We start from the raw sequence: 14,463 nt of genomic DNA, 5'->3' as shown, positions 1-14,463 counted from the left end.
GAATAACTGCATAGGATCATGCAATTACAGATTATATCATCACTCCCCCACACTTAAGGGGTGAATTACAGTTTTTACAGGGAATCAAGTAGAGTGTATCTTAATTTCACAGACATACTATTTAGGTGCAGTTTTTTCTTCCTGTCCTCAGCCCTCTGAATTTTGTCATGTGGGTTTATCCTAAGCATACATGGATCAGCAGGTTGAAAACAAGATGTCCCACAGGACATGTAATATGCCTGCCATCAGCAGGTTTCCACCAACTTTGCCAGGAGAAGAAGGTGAAGGCTTAGCAATTAGAGATTCCATTTCCCAGCAGGTGTGATCCCAACAGCTTCAGGATGGAGAAGGCTGATCTCTGCTTCCTCAGCCTCTGTCACTTTCAGACAACCCACACAAAAGTCTCACCCCACTTAATCTCTAGTGGACAATAAGTGAGGAAACAATGAAACTTCAGATGAGCTTTGGCTGCATGAAGAGAAAAAGACCACATGCAGAGTTCCCTTCACCTGTTACAGCTCCAGATTAAACATGTAAAAATACATATACACAAGAAATAATTAATCTGGATTTACAGAGGTGTTACAACATCAGGCCTTCAAAATACACAGTTTAACTCTAGGTATTAGTTCCATCTTTCTGTAATCACATGCCATTCTTTAGAAGAATTTTCCAAAGCTACTTACCCCTTTATTGGCAGCAATGCAGCATTCTGCTATCCTCAGCCACAGACGAGGGTTTGAGTGATAGACCTGGACTGCCTCAATCAGGCATTCAAAGGCAGCTAAGGGCCTCCCAATATGCAAGAGCTGAATCCCACAGTTATAGAGCAACTCGTATCGTTTGTTAGTCAGTAGTGTACACATGGGTCTCCCTGAAAATTTTTTACCTGCAGAAAAGGATTACATTACATTGGATGTGCAGCTCAAGACAGCAAAAAACTCAAAGAGGGAAGCTGTGAGAAACACCCCAAAGCTACCAAAAGCCCCTCTCATTGCTGAAATCCACTAGCCTCCCTCTGTAAATTTCCTTCATACCAAAACCGATTTCAAAGACAGATTAATTGTATTCTTAATTAAGACTGAAGTACATTAAATGCTAACCTCATACATTCCTTATCACACAAGCTAACTGTATACAATAGTACTGAATTCCAGATTTGTGAGAATACACATCGACATACATTCCAGAGAACATAGATTCCAGAAGAAAACTTTGCTGTTAACAAGCATAAAACACTTTCTGTCTTCACATTAATAAGGCAACACTAGGTCCAGGGGAGAAATGGGGAAAAAAACCAACAAAATGCCAGATAGTGAGTATATTTTAAAGAAAACAAGAAATGAAGACAATTATAATTTAATCATGAAATGATGAAGACTGAGTGAGGAGGCCCTCTATAGTCAGACAGGAGAGGTCTCACATTCACAAGCCCCTGTGCTGCTACACTTAAAACACAACAGCAGCAAAACACAATGTGCCTCTGGGACAACACAGAAGGGCATAAACAATCCAGGAAATTCCTGGAAGGTGTTTATGATTCCCTTCTCCAAATGTTGAAGGAGCCAATGAGGACAGGTCTTATACTGAACCTCATTCTCACCAACAAGGAGGGGCTGGTTGGGACCATGAAATAGTGGAGTTAAAGATCCTTAGGACAGTACAAGTATGCACAGCAAGCTCACAACACTGGACTTCAGGCAAGTAGACTTTGGCATCTTTGGGGGTCTGATTGGTACAATACCATGGGGTAAAGCCCTGAATGGAAGAGGAGCCCAAGAAAGCTGATTCATATTCAAGGATCACCTCTCCCAAGCTCAGGAGTGATGCAGCCCAACAAAGAAGTTGGGCAGAAGTGCCAGGAGGCCTCCTGAACAAGGAGCTCCTGGACAAATACACAAAGAAAGCATACAAAGGGTGGAAGCAAGGACCAGCAATCTGGGAGGAATACAGAGAAACTGAGCAACCAGGGACCACGTTGGAAAGCTAAAGCCCTGACAGGATCAAATCTGACCAGGAACATCAAGGGCAACAACAAAATCTTCTATAGATATGTTGGTGATAAAAGGAAAACTAGGGAAAGTGTGAGTCCCCTCCACAAGGAAACAGGAGACCTGATTACCCAGAATATGCAGAATATGGAGAAGGCATCCTTCATGCCCTGATGATTCCACACATTGTCAGCTGGACTATAAATAACCTATGCAAAATAGGCCACAAAAACTTTTTTTTGTCATACCTCCCTAAGTGATGGACAAAGTCTGTAAACAAGAGAGAAGTAATTGTCCCAGCACCATGGTACATCACAAAAATCAGAAAAATAAAGAACATACTTAATCATCATAATGTATTTCTGGCAACAGCAACCACATTCCTACATCAAGTTATCATCAAAATTCTCACCCCTCTTACCCTGCCCTCCACAAAAAGATGGAAGGCGAATTTTGCTGATAATTACTCAAACCTTCTGTTCTCTATTTCTTAGACTTGCCAACCCCTCTTCCACCATCTGTTTTAATCTCTTGCTTACCTGGATCCGAGCTGCCTGTTCCCAGCTGTGCACATGCATTATCATTTTCTTGCAAGGCCTTTTTAAAGTAAAAAATTCCTAAATTGTGCTTTCCCATTGCAAAGTGGATGCAGCCAAGATTGTTCCAGAACATACACCTTAAGCATTCACCTGAGAGAACAACAAAAGACCATTTTCATTCAGTGACAGTTGTTGCTAAGGCCACAAAATGCTCCAGTCACTTTCTGATGGGTCAGCATATTATGGCAGTCTATTAAAGATGGCTTTCAGTGAGATGTTCATGGGTGACAGTGTTACATCCAATATGACATACACATATATTTATGCCAACTTAACCATACAAGCAGGAAATGCATTCTTCTTCCTAAATATATGTTCAGGTAACACAGTGAGAGGTTTTTTCTAAATAATAAAGGACAAAAAATATAAACTTTTCACTTATCTGCTGGTGACTAAAGTTTTACAGGGTTAACATGGATAATAAAGACAAAAGGAAAAAAACCACCCTAAAATCCAAATAACCAGACTATTAGCAAATTAAACAGACATGATTTTAGTCATAGCCTAGGAAGCCTGCTAAATGAACAGTATACTGTGCAAAAAAGCTAATGCAAAAAAGTTATGTGACAGTAAAATTTTCAAAAAATTTTAAATCATAAAGAGAACTTTAAGCAGAAAAACTGCCAGAGAGGCCTCAATTCTAGATCTAATAAGTTGCCTTTTGTTTCATTTATTGATTAAGAGACCCAATCATGAGCCTTGCAAATATAACACAGCTTCATAAATCCATTTTTACATACAATCAGAGCCTTCTGTAGAAGAATGTTCAATGAAAATCACTATGTTGTTGTGTGAGAGTAAAAGAAGAAAGATTAAACACATTCAGCAGATAAATCCATTACTTTCAGGGCTGACACTGTTAAGTAATCATTAATATCCTTAAAATTGCTATCAACAAGTAGTTCTGTTATATTAGACACTGAAGTACCTGCAGATGAAGGGGTTTTATTTTACCTGTTTTCATGAAGCCTGGATGTTCGGCAATGTTGGCACTGTTTAAAAGTTTGACAGCTTTACGATAATTGCCTCTCAAATACTCAAAATTGCTCTTAAGAAAGAGGGAAGGAGCTGACTGTGAAGCAGAAAACAATATTTAGTTATGTCTTGGTTTCTTGGTTGATGATTTCTACTGCTAGTGTTATATCACTTCACAAACTTGCTTCTCCTGCCATTTAAAAATAAATGGGGTTAGGCCATGTTACTTTCAAGAACTCTGTCATGAACTTTAGAGAGCCTGTCATGGAAGTGGCTAAGGAGAAAGGATCTCTAAAGGATCTCTAACCTGTCCTCTAATACCTTCCTCCTCACACCTCCCCTCCCTGCAGAGTTCCTTGTAGGCTGGAATCTTCCAACACAGACCTCATGATCCAGAAGGCGTTCTGTTAAACTTGCTTTCCAGCAAGACATAAGCCTCCAAAAAATGTCAACAAAAAGGAAAAAAAAACCAACTCAAAAAAATGCCCACATATCCCAGAATTAATCCTTTATAAATTGGTTTAAACTACCAATTACATCAAAGTTTGTAATATGCAAAACATCTATAGTAAACTAAAACTTATTTCATTGCAATTATAAAGAATGCTGAATCTGTTTATTACATAGTGTTTCACTGCTATTTTGGCACCACAAGGCATATTTTTTTAGAAACTGAAAAGAGCACAAATAAGAAAATTCTACATTGATTACATTTGCACAGATATTATAAACCCAACTGACTACATAAAGAATTACTTCAAACATCCACCCTCAATAAGAACTTTTTTTTGTAAAGAACATTACCAAATTCAGTTTTAAGATACAGAACATATTTAGATTAGAAAAACAACAGCCTTAAGAATACTTACATTCCCAGCTGTATTCATAACAGACTTGATCTCCCTTTTGCATGCTTTTAATGACTTCATCTGGATATAGGCTCTCACCTTATACTATTAAAAAATTAAACTTGTTAAATAATACACAATAATTTCTGCAGGTTTGCAAGACAAACTGTATCTAGATATTTACTGCAGAATATTTTATATATTTTTTTAAAATAGGTAGCAAAAAGCTATTCAAAAAGTTTTCACAAAAAAGAAATTTTATTCAGACTTTAAACACCACATTTATAGGGTTTGTATCACAATAAGCAGATGAACACTTTGTTCAATGGCCAACATCTGCTCCATATTCAAACACAGACATGAGCACTTAAAATTACAAACTAATTAAAATAGTCTAACATCTTAAACCCAGACATTTACCTACTAAACTGAAAACACAAGTAAGTGAATGCTAATAGAGAAGCACTCTGATTCTTCACGTATTTTTCAACAGAACAGTACAGTGAAATAAAACCTCAGCTGATTTAGACTGGAGGTTGAACAGACAAATTCAGTGCAGTGAACTGTCATGTAAAGAAATAATTATAACACACAGGGACTGAAATGGTGGTGGTGGGCAGGATGCCAGGTCAGTGTTTCCTGTACATGGATCTTACAGAAAGGAAGACTTAGATAAATTCATTTTTTTGTTTCACAACAAGGAGAGAGAAAGCATCATAATTTGGGCTGAACTGGTTTTAAAGGAGATGACACTCAGATTTAGAAAACTCTTGAAGGAATGTTCTTGTATAAATAACATGCAGACCCTTACCTGATGTATCTTAGATTTAGCAACTTCTATTAAAGCTCCACTTTCAGCTTTTTGATTTGAGGAATCTTTATTGGTATTATTACCTGACTGTCACAAAAAAAGGGGAAGCATTACTGTTAGTCACCTTTTAAATAAGTATTTAATAGTATTGATAATAATAATATTGTTTGAGTATTTAATATCAAAATATACACATCCCACCAGAAACTAACTTGAGTTTAACAATCAAAACCCACGAACCACACCAGTCTTTGAAGATCTGAATTCTGTACTAACATTAGTGTTACACTATGTTGCTCTGCAGTTAAGAAGAATTCTTTTGCCTAGAAGGATGACATGCACATTCTAGAGTACTTCTTTAATGCTTCCTTCAGTAGAATTACTATAAAGAGAGAACATTTTATCTTAAGTGTGACATTCCATCAACAGGAAAACACTGAAATGTCCTCTCTTCACTTCCAAGACACCACTGATTTTCTTGATTTTTCCAAAAGGCACATGAAAGATTTCATTTGAAAGTGTGCCTCACACTTTCAGATACTGTGTAAAAAAGATACTTAATTTCCTATCCTATGCTGTGCAGCTGCAGTTCCTCTGACACTGACTTCCCTTTCAAACTCAGGGTCTCATATGGTCATAGTCAAAGACAAGCAATATTTGACCCAGGAGACAACTGTTTTTCCAGTGCAAGTCTCAGACTGAAGAAAGACATTTTAGCTCCCTGGAGTAAGAGAAAAGGGTGAAAAAGAGGGAATAAATAGCTGTTGTACACAATTAACTCAGTCACTAAAATATTTAAGCCGCTGTCTAAAGTTACAGGTGATCTAACCTAGTCTTATAATTCCAAAGTCTATTAAGATACTAATTTTGGATTGAACTAAAGCATACTTCTGATAAAGATTTAAAGGCATTTGTATGATTTTAAGCTTACCTCATTTTTTCCATTCTTGCTGTTATTGTTGCCCTGTGAAATCATTTTTTCCAAAACAGCAAGCAGATGCAAGGCTTTCTCAGCTTGGTAAGTTAACAGGTATAAGTCTACAAGCAAGAAGCACACAGCCTGGGCAAACTTCTCTTCTGTGAAAAGCAAAGAAGAAAAATTTGTTTTTCACCTCTAATACCAATCCCTCCAAACAGGGATGGAAAAAACCCTACTGTAAAGCACCATTTATGCCACATTATTAGAAAAATCAATATACTACATAAGAAAAAATAATGCAGCCATGTCCAACCCACAGCTAAGTACATGCACTGAAAAGAAAGCTTACTTATTCAAATAGCATCAGCATAAAAGCACAGACTAAAGACAGCTTAACAAGTATTTCATGTTTATAGGCTCTGAGAACTGATCTAAGTAGATCAGCACCAAAGTTGCAGCACCCAAACAGACAGAGCTGTATGCAAATGTAGAATCCCACAGAACTCACAAAGATTCTGTAAAACACATCTCTGTTTAGCTGACTTCACAGACTAAGTCCCAATTATGCATACTGAAAACTGGGAGGAATTGAAGCAGGAACACAGCAGCATTTACTTAATTTACTGAGACCCACAAACATACATCCTTCAGCCTTCTCACTTTTAAGATTTAACAAGGATTATGAAATTATTTCATGCAAGTATAGTAATTCTACTACACAAGGTATCATAGCTCATAAAAGTTGCAGACTTTGTATTCAGATATAAGCACAAACAATTATGCATTACCTAATAAAGGTATTTAAAAATTAGTGCCCTGAAAAACAGACACCCACCCATGAGGCTGCATGATGACTCAAAACATTAGATTTCAAATAATTTCATTAGCTTGTACATATTATTTATATAAATACCATCTCAACTTGAAAGAATCCATTTCAGTTTCATAGCACTTGTCCGCTAAATCTCTCTGAAGCTTTCCCCCAAATTAGTTTGTTGTCCTTGATATAAGTAAAACATATTATTTATTCCAAACCTTACCTAATTTCTTAAAACCATATTAGACAAATTACAAATGACTTGTCTGATAGAGAGAAAGACTTAATTATCTTTCTGTAGTTCTTGAAAGGACAAGATTCTTCTTTCTGCCTACATACCAAAAGGCTCTATGAACTGGTACAGCTTCTCCCCGACGGATATAGCTTCAGTATACTGACGGAGATGGTACAGGATCACAGCTTGATTGTAGTACAGCATACTGTTCTCAACATCATCCAAACCATCCATTTCTTCAACAACAGAGTGAACCTGAAAAAACCCCACTCATTTCATTAAACTTTCAGTACCTATGATTTTAAAGTACCAGGTATTTTAAAAAAAACCTCCAAAGCTATGAATTTCTCTAAAGTAAATTTTAACTTACTGACCTAATAAACTTCATTGTTGCTATAAATTAACACAGCAAAAAAACATACAATGAAATACAAAACTCTCAATTGAGCAGTAAAGTAATATTTTCACTTTTTTATCATTTCACAAACTATTCTACGTTAAGGAACTTTCTGCTGAAAAAACATAGCAAGTCCTTCTATTGTTATAATCACAGACCAATTTCAACAACTACAAAAACTGTCCTACAAGATTAAACCAACTCAGATGTTTAAAAGTAATGTTACTTTCTTATTTTGTTAAATCTATGTGACAAGGAGCAGAAGTCTTACTCCTACTTCACTGAAAGATCCCACCACCATTAATAGTACCCAAAATCAAGTACCATGTCAATACAGTTGCATTACCTGGTTTTTCAGCTGGTTAAGGGTTTGTCTCAAATTGTCTGTGGTAGTCTGATTACTTTTACAGAACTCTGCAACAGCAGTATTCAAAGTTATTTTGTAGTCATCTTTGTTTATGTCTTGAAGGGTATTTAGGTGTTGTAAACAAGCATCATAGTTTCCAGCCTGTAAATTGCACACATACCAAAAACATGCATTAGAAGATAGTCTTTCCTTTATCAATACAACTGAACTAAATGTGTACACACATATTTCATTACTTATGCAGATTAACATGGATGAGAAGCAAGTCTAAATGTTGAAATCATATCCAAACTTCAAAAATAACTTGGTGCTGTAAGGACAAATTAAGTAGCTGATTACTATTATCAGATGTTTTCATGAAAAGTGTTATTCTCATTTCTCTTATCATATTAAGTTTCAAGATTCTGTTTCCTCAGTTTTCACAATCTTTCCCCATTTCATGAACACTAAGCAGCTGCAGTTGCTTCCACAAGTTCCAGCCCAACTTGGAACTTGTGTATGTTTATGTTCAGTCTTCAGTTCATCTGAATATATAGCGATTTACAATTGAATCTATGGAAGTTAGCTCAAGAGAGATTGGAAAAAGAAAGTGTCACTTTCCCAGGTTTAAGAAACATTTTTACAAGCCTTAGCGGTTGGATGAAGTATTCAATCACCTAGGAATGCCTAAACAGAAACTAGGAGCCAAGCATGATGCTCCACTGATGCGTGATCTAGTGGAAAAATCCCTTTCTTTGACCACAGGAGGACTTTAGTGGCATCAACAAATGAAAGAGAAACTCCTCACTCATTAAGCCTAGATGATGTTTCACTTTCAACTGCTAAATTCCTACACAGGAATAATCACATTTACCTCTTCCATATCAGAGTTATAGACAGATAGGCAGATGCATTTCTATCTCTGTCAATGGTTCACACCCAAAAGCTAAGCTCTGGAGTACCACCCTCTACTTACTCCTCCTTTTCAGGTGCTGTTCCACAGAGCTTCTCCTGGACTGCTGAGTAACTTCCTATTAAGGGCAGAATACAACAGAGAAGAGCTCTGGGGTCCTTCTGCCCTCCCCAAGGAAGTTGCCATTCTACAGCTCCTCTCCATGGAACCACTCCAATTCCTCCAGTCTCCCAGGCAGGCACAGTTATACAACTTAGAGAGATGTAGCAGGACACTGACACATTTTCACAACTGTAAGCACCAACAGCATGGATTGCCTTCTGATCCTGGGCATGAACACAGGAACTTGCAGCTCAGCTGCTGGCATGCTCTTTAGCTGAGACAGTTCATCTCCCAGTGGTTCTCTTGCTGTGCTCACACTTGCAGCTTCTCCTCAGTAGGAGCTTCCAGATCACAGCAACAAGGCTTCTAATCATGGCTGGACTACAAACCTTGAACCTTTAAATGCTCAGGTTATTTTGTGATGTTTTTCATCAGCTAACAGTCCTTTATGCCACTCTACTAGATAGGATCTAGACTATAATACCCAATTCTATAGGAATTCTGTCAAGACTGAAACTGGGCATGTAATATGATAAATCAGGATGTGAGACAGCCCACAATGCGATCTGGAGCTACTCAATAGCAAAACGTTGGCAAACAAGGCATCAAATTAATTCTGCTCACATCTGTTGCCACCTCACTCTATGAACTCAGGGAATTCTCAAAGCAAGAAAAATTTGACAAGATAAACCAAATACACTGGACCGGGATAAAAGTAAAGATGAAATCATTAGCAGGTCAAAAGTATTTAGACGTGTGGGCAAGGTGGAAAACAAATGACTCTCTTATGTGCCTTCAGTTCTCAGGATCAAATGCCACTGATTAAAATGTTATTGAAAAAGAGCAAATGAGCTAGACAGCGTTGAAGGAGACATCAGTTGAAGGAGGCACAGTGTTAAGAACCAACCATATGCACTTAATGTAGCAAAATGAGTGAAACATACAAGTACTGAGTGAAACATTGAAACAAGAATCTCAAAAGACAACACTTAAATTCTTCACTGACTTATTTCACAAATTTAAAACTGAATTTAAAGCAAGGCATTTTGGAGACAGAGATATAATTGAAAGGAAAAGCAATTGCACTTCCTGTCACACTACATAAAAATAGGCAAAATACAAAGAAAGAAATAAATTGAAAGACCTGGTATTGAACTTTAACACAGAAGAAAAAAATCTTCCAAGAAACACAAAACAAGTAGTAGATACTGCCTATAGGTGTTACACATTCAGAATGTTTTATTGCAAAGTGACAGGACATTATACAACACTTTTTGTGAAAGAATATAGCATAGCATGATGCTAAAACACAAGTGTTTGTTTCACTGCTGTTTTTTAAATACATGAGGTTCCTTTAAACACTAACACCATTTTTAGCTTGATATGATTAATTCTTCCAAGAGATCATGCACTTCCAATGCTGATGCAGAGGAGAAGCCTCATATAGCTTTTAAGGTTACTAAGTTTTGAGAATCAAAATTAAAAGTGCTTTTGTTCAAGTATCCTGTTCAGCATTCTCACATCACAGCAGATAGAAAATGCATGTGCTGCCTCTACAACACAACTAGTACTATTTTTGAACATCCTCTTAATGCAATTGGAGTTGTATAAAGAAAACAGGCAAAACAATCACACAATCCCACTTAGCAGTAATGTGGTAACTTAGAAGTCTCAAAGTCTGACTTTGTCTTACCTGAAAAGCTTGTAATGCACTGCTCGACAGCTCCTTTTCCTGATCAGTAATCCCAGAAGCACCTGCTCCCTCATGCTTTTCAGTACCTTGATCTGTAAAAGTGAACAGAAGATTACAACAAAGCTTGCAAGTGTGATAACAGCTGTGCAGCTTAAAAACTTTGTTTCTGCCAGTCCTCAAGGTCCTCCTGCCAATACAAGTAATTTTCCAGATAACTATAGCAGTGTCCTTACTACACTATCTATATCCCAAGTTACATCTCCTACCACAACATATCAAGTTGTTATACTCCACAGCTCCCTACTTTGGAAGAATATCTGCCCAAATAAGAGGCTGCACTTGAACCATCATTGTTAATAATTACTGACAGATCTAGTATATTTTTTAACAAAACACTCTATACTTTTGTATTCTTCAATATACTCTATCAAATGCTGTCTGGTGATTATATTGCAAGGGAGAAGCACATGCTGCCTGCTCACTTTTTCAGCCTCACTCCAAATCTTACAGGTATTCCTTTCTATCACATCTCTTCCAACATGAGCAGAAGCAGTTTACTCTCCATCTTCCTCACATTTTTCCCAGAATCTTCTCCAGTTCTACCACACCCTTTTCCAGATTAAGACAAGAACAACATGTAGCAATTACAATGGTGGCCCCTTCATGCATCTATATGGCAATGTAACAAGGTTTTAATTGCCTTCAATTTTTTATAATGAATTCCTAATGATTTATGTTGCAGTCACTATTGAGCATATTTTTTCAGAAAGAAGTCTACTAAATCCTTTTGTCATCATGTAATTAAGAATTCAGTGAAGTTGCATTAAAAAGCACAGTACACACATTCAATGTCAAAGAAGCTGAAAAAAAACCCTCCACTAAGCCCTTCCTTGTGCTGAACACAAACTACTGAGAAAAAATAAAACAACCAAACAACCACCACACTGGAGAAAGTATTTCTAGGAGTACTAATTAATGTGCTAGAACATACAAAAATAATTTCATGTTTTTGAAACAAAGACACTATAAATCAGCAATGTTACTGCTTCTGCAGAAAAGTACTTCTTGAATTTCACAGTGGAAGATCTGCTCTAAAACATGTTTTGCTATCTTAATAGACTATTGTAGGCTATGTAAACTCAATGCCTGCTTTCTCTTCCCTATAATTCAGAGATATAATGCAAACTCCACTCATTTTGTTTTCATTTTGAACAAATGAAAACACAGCTGTGAGCTCCTCTGCAAAATACATTCCCCATCATCACCAATATATCTGGATTTTCTACTACTATGAAAATGTACAAATACAGGACAAACGACAATCATAAGGGGCAGTCAAACCTCAGAAGATTAATCATATAATACCCTCAGTAAGAACAAAACAGACTTAGTAATCTATTAAGTTTGTGCCTGTTACTGGGAACTAGTGAGATTCCTTCCACCTGCAATAATACTATTGCCCCCTGCAATTGAGCAAGAATTTTAAAGATTTGGTTGGGACCTTCATCCTGCATTAAGATGTTAACAAAGCGGAGATTTTAAAATCTCAACAAATCTTACACCAGCAAGAGTAACCCACTGTCATTTGGATAAAATTCAGGGTTCAGCAATTTCAGTACTCTGGAGGGATGGATCCTCAAGGGCCTACACCTGCTATGAAATCTGACTGCATCATGCATTGATCAACACCATTTGCACTGCCTTGTCCTTCAAAAGGAAAGGCAAAAGAGAAATTTAAACCACAAAAAAGCTCAGAACATTTCTGATGTGCCAAAAGCTTTCCACAGGGAAAGAGGAAAGGAACAGGAAGTACCTCTGCTTCAACCTAAATATAGCATAGATCTGATTCCAGCTCTAAACCTTGTGATTATACAGATGAACTAAAAGCTCTCACTCTCCAAGGATCTTTAGAAAGCAGGAAATAAGCAAATGCATCTTCCCTCAAACTTTCATGCTAACAGTGGCATTTTCTGCTTTACTTGCTCAGCATGCCTGTCAGATTGTGCTGGTAAAGGTAACCACAGCGCAGAGCCTTGAGGCTCTAAAGCTTTTGAAGCTGATAACACTCAATCTGATCAGATTCCTCACATACAGGTTTACCTAGCAGAGAGCCATCAAACACCAGGTACATTAATGATTACTGCCTTTGTATGCAGGTTTGTAAGACCAGCATCGCAAAGGAAGTCTGAATTCTGAAGTAAAATGTCTTCAGTGAAGTGACAGATAATTCAAGAGATACTTGTTTAAGGTCTGCCATGAAAACTACACTTACATAGCTTTGTTGATGTAATTCCTAAGGAAAAATCAGAACAGGTCTTCAAATGTCACTCTCTCTAAACTTGTTGGTACATTAAACAAACACAAACAAACCCAAAACATAAAATGAAGCTGGGGACTAATTTAAGCAAAACCAGAGCTGTCTCTGTAATCCAATCAACTGTACCTACTAGCACTTAGTAAACAAAGCAGGTTTGTGAAACCTGAACTAGAAGCTTATCAAGAAAAAACTAGAATCCAGCTGATGTAGTTCACAGCATAGCTCCTTCCTTTGAAGAAAGCATGACAAAGCACTTGGGCTACTCTGTACCCTCTCTGTCCAAACACACCTGAAACTTGTTAAAGACCCAAAAGCCACTGCAGACTAATGTGATACTGCCATCCTTGTTTAGACTGGGATCTTTGCTATCAGAGATCCCTCCAGGAGGAGTCACCTGAAAGCTGCCTGGCACAAGGTACTGAACAGAGCCCACCAAGTGCACTGAAGTGGCAGGGTGGTGGGGAGGGAGTGCTCTGTTCTCTTGGCTGCAAATGGCTATCCCAGTGCTGGCAAACAGAGCTGTTACTTCCATGTTCCTTGAAGCACTTGAAAGTGAAACAGGTAGGGAACTTGTTCCCTGGCAAAACAAACAGCATGCCTTGCTCACTTGGGCCCCTTGACCTTTGGCATTCTTGCAGAACTGCAGGTGGTGTAGCACATGGCACACCAGCCACCTCCAATGTGCTCCCATCTGTACAGCAGCCACAACCATCAGCTGAAATATCCAGAGCAGTGCAGATTCTCTGCTTCACAAGTGAGAGAACTTGATTTATCTCTGGAATTTGTATTGAAATATGGACCTGTTTGCTTAACTTTTCATTTGTGCAACCTTCATGAGTACAAACCAACTCTAGAACTAAAATTTGTGTAGGTTCATGATGAGGAGCAAAAGGGGCAACCTGGAATAGGATGTAAAAATCAGCTGCTCAGATTTGATCTGGAGGAAGCTGCTGCACTGAGTTAGAAGTTTAAGAATCAAGCCAGGAATTATCTTCCTAGCTATCAATCCTGGGGCTGAGCAGCAGCAATGCTATATCACAGAGGCTGGTTTGCTTTGTACAAGCAGGAAGTTGCTCCTGCTGGAGAGGCTGCATCATAGTGGACAGCAGAACTTCAGGAAAACTGTCTCTATGGAAGGAAAACAAGGAAAAGTATGAGACTGCCACCTGAAAAGGAAGATTGCTCTCCTCACAGGCTTGCTGCCAGAATTTCATAAAAGCAACAAAAGTCACATCTCCCACATACACATAGCTGAAGACACCTGAGAGTGACTGCAATCATTATCCTTCTCCTACCTGCACTCCTTTTCTCAGGTCAGGACTGCTGCTCCTGACCTCTCTTGTTCCTATGCCCTGCAAATTACATCTTGTATGAACTGTGATATTGAACATTAGAGTATCTCTGGCAATATTTTTAATTTCCAAACTCTTCAGGCAGAGTGATAATCCCTTTCTTGAAAGGGGAGGGATCTATCACATGACTCTTGCTCCAAAAGAATTT

At 37.8% G+C, this 14,463-nt stretch overlaps 1 protein-coding gene across 2 annotated transcripts in view; it reads right to left on the bottom strand.

Annotated features, from left to right (window-relative positions):
• CNOT10 (CCR4-NOT transcription complex subunit 10) overlaps window positions 1-14,463 on the bottom strand; it is a 32,369-nt gene that overhangs the window by 16,172 nt on the left and 1,734 nt on the right. For both annotated transcript variants that reach the window (XM_059474218.1, XM_059474226.1), the window contains exons 2-10: window positions 10,647-10,738; window positions 7,939-8,100; window positions 7,300-7,450; window positions 6,156-6,301; window positions 5,225-5,311; window positions 4,435-4,518; window positions 3,545-3,662; window positions 2,531-2,680; window positions 687-889 (exon numbers count right to left, since the gene is read on the bottom strand). In XM_059474218.1, coding sequence (XP_059330201.1) covers window positions 687-889; window positions 2,531-2,680; window positions 3,545-3,662; window positions 4,435-4,518; window positions 5,225-5,311; window positions 6,156-6,301; window positions 7,300-7,450; window positions 7,939-8,100; window positions 10,647-10,738 — 1,193 coding nt within the window. The remainder of the gene's footprint in view (window positions 1-686; window positions 890-2,530; window positions 2,681-3,544; window positions 3,663-4,434; window positions 4,519-5,224; window positions 5,312-6,155; window positions 6,302-7,299; window positions 7,451-7,938; window positions 8,101-10,646; window positions 10,739-14,463) is intronic.

Source organism: Ammospiza nelsoni, chromosome 1 (genome assembly GCF_027579445.1).
Source record: "Ammospiza nelsoni isolate bAmmNel1 chromosome 1, bAmmNel1.pri, whole genome shotgun sequence".
Lineage (NCBI taxonomy): Eukaryota > Metazoa > Chordata > Aves > Passeriformes > Passerellidae > Ammospiza > Ammospiza nelsoni.
This window is presented reverse-complemented; position numbering and strand designations above follow the sequence as displayed.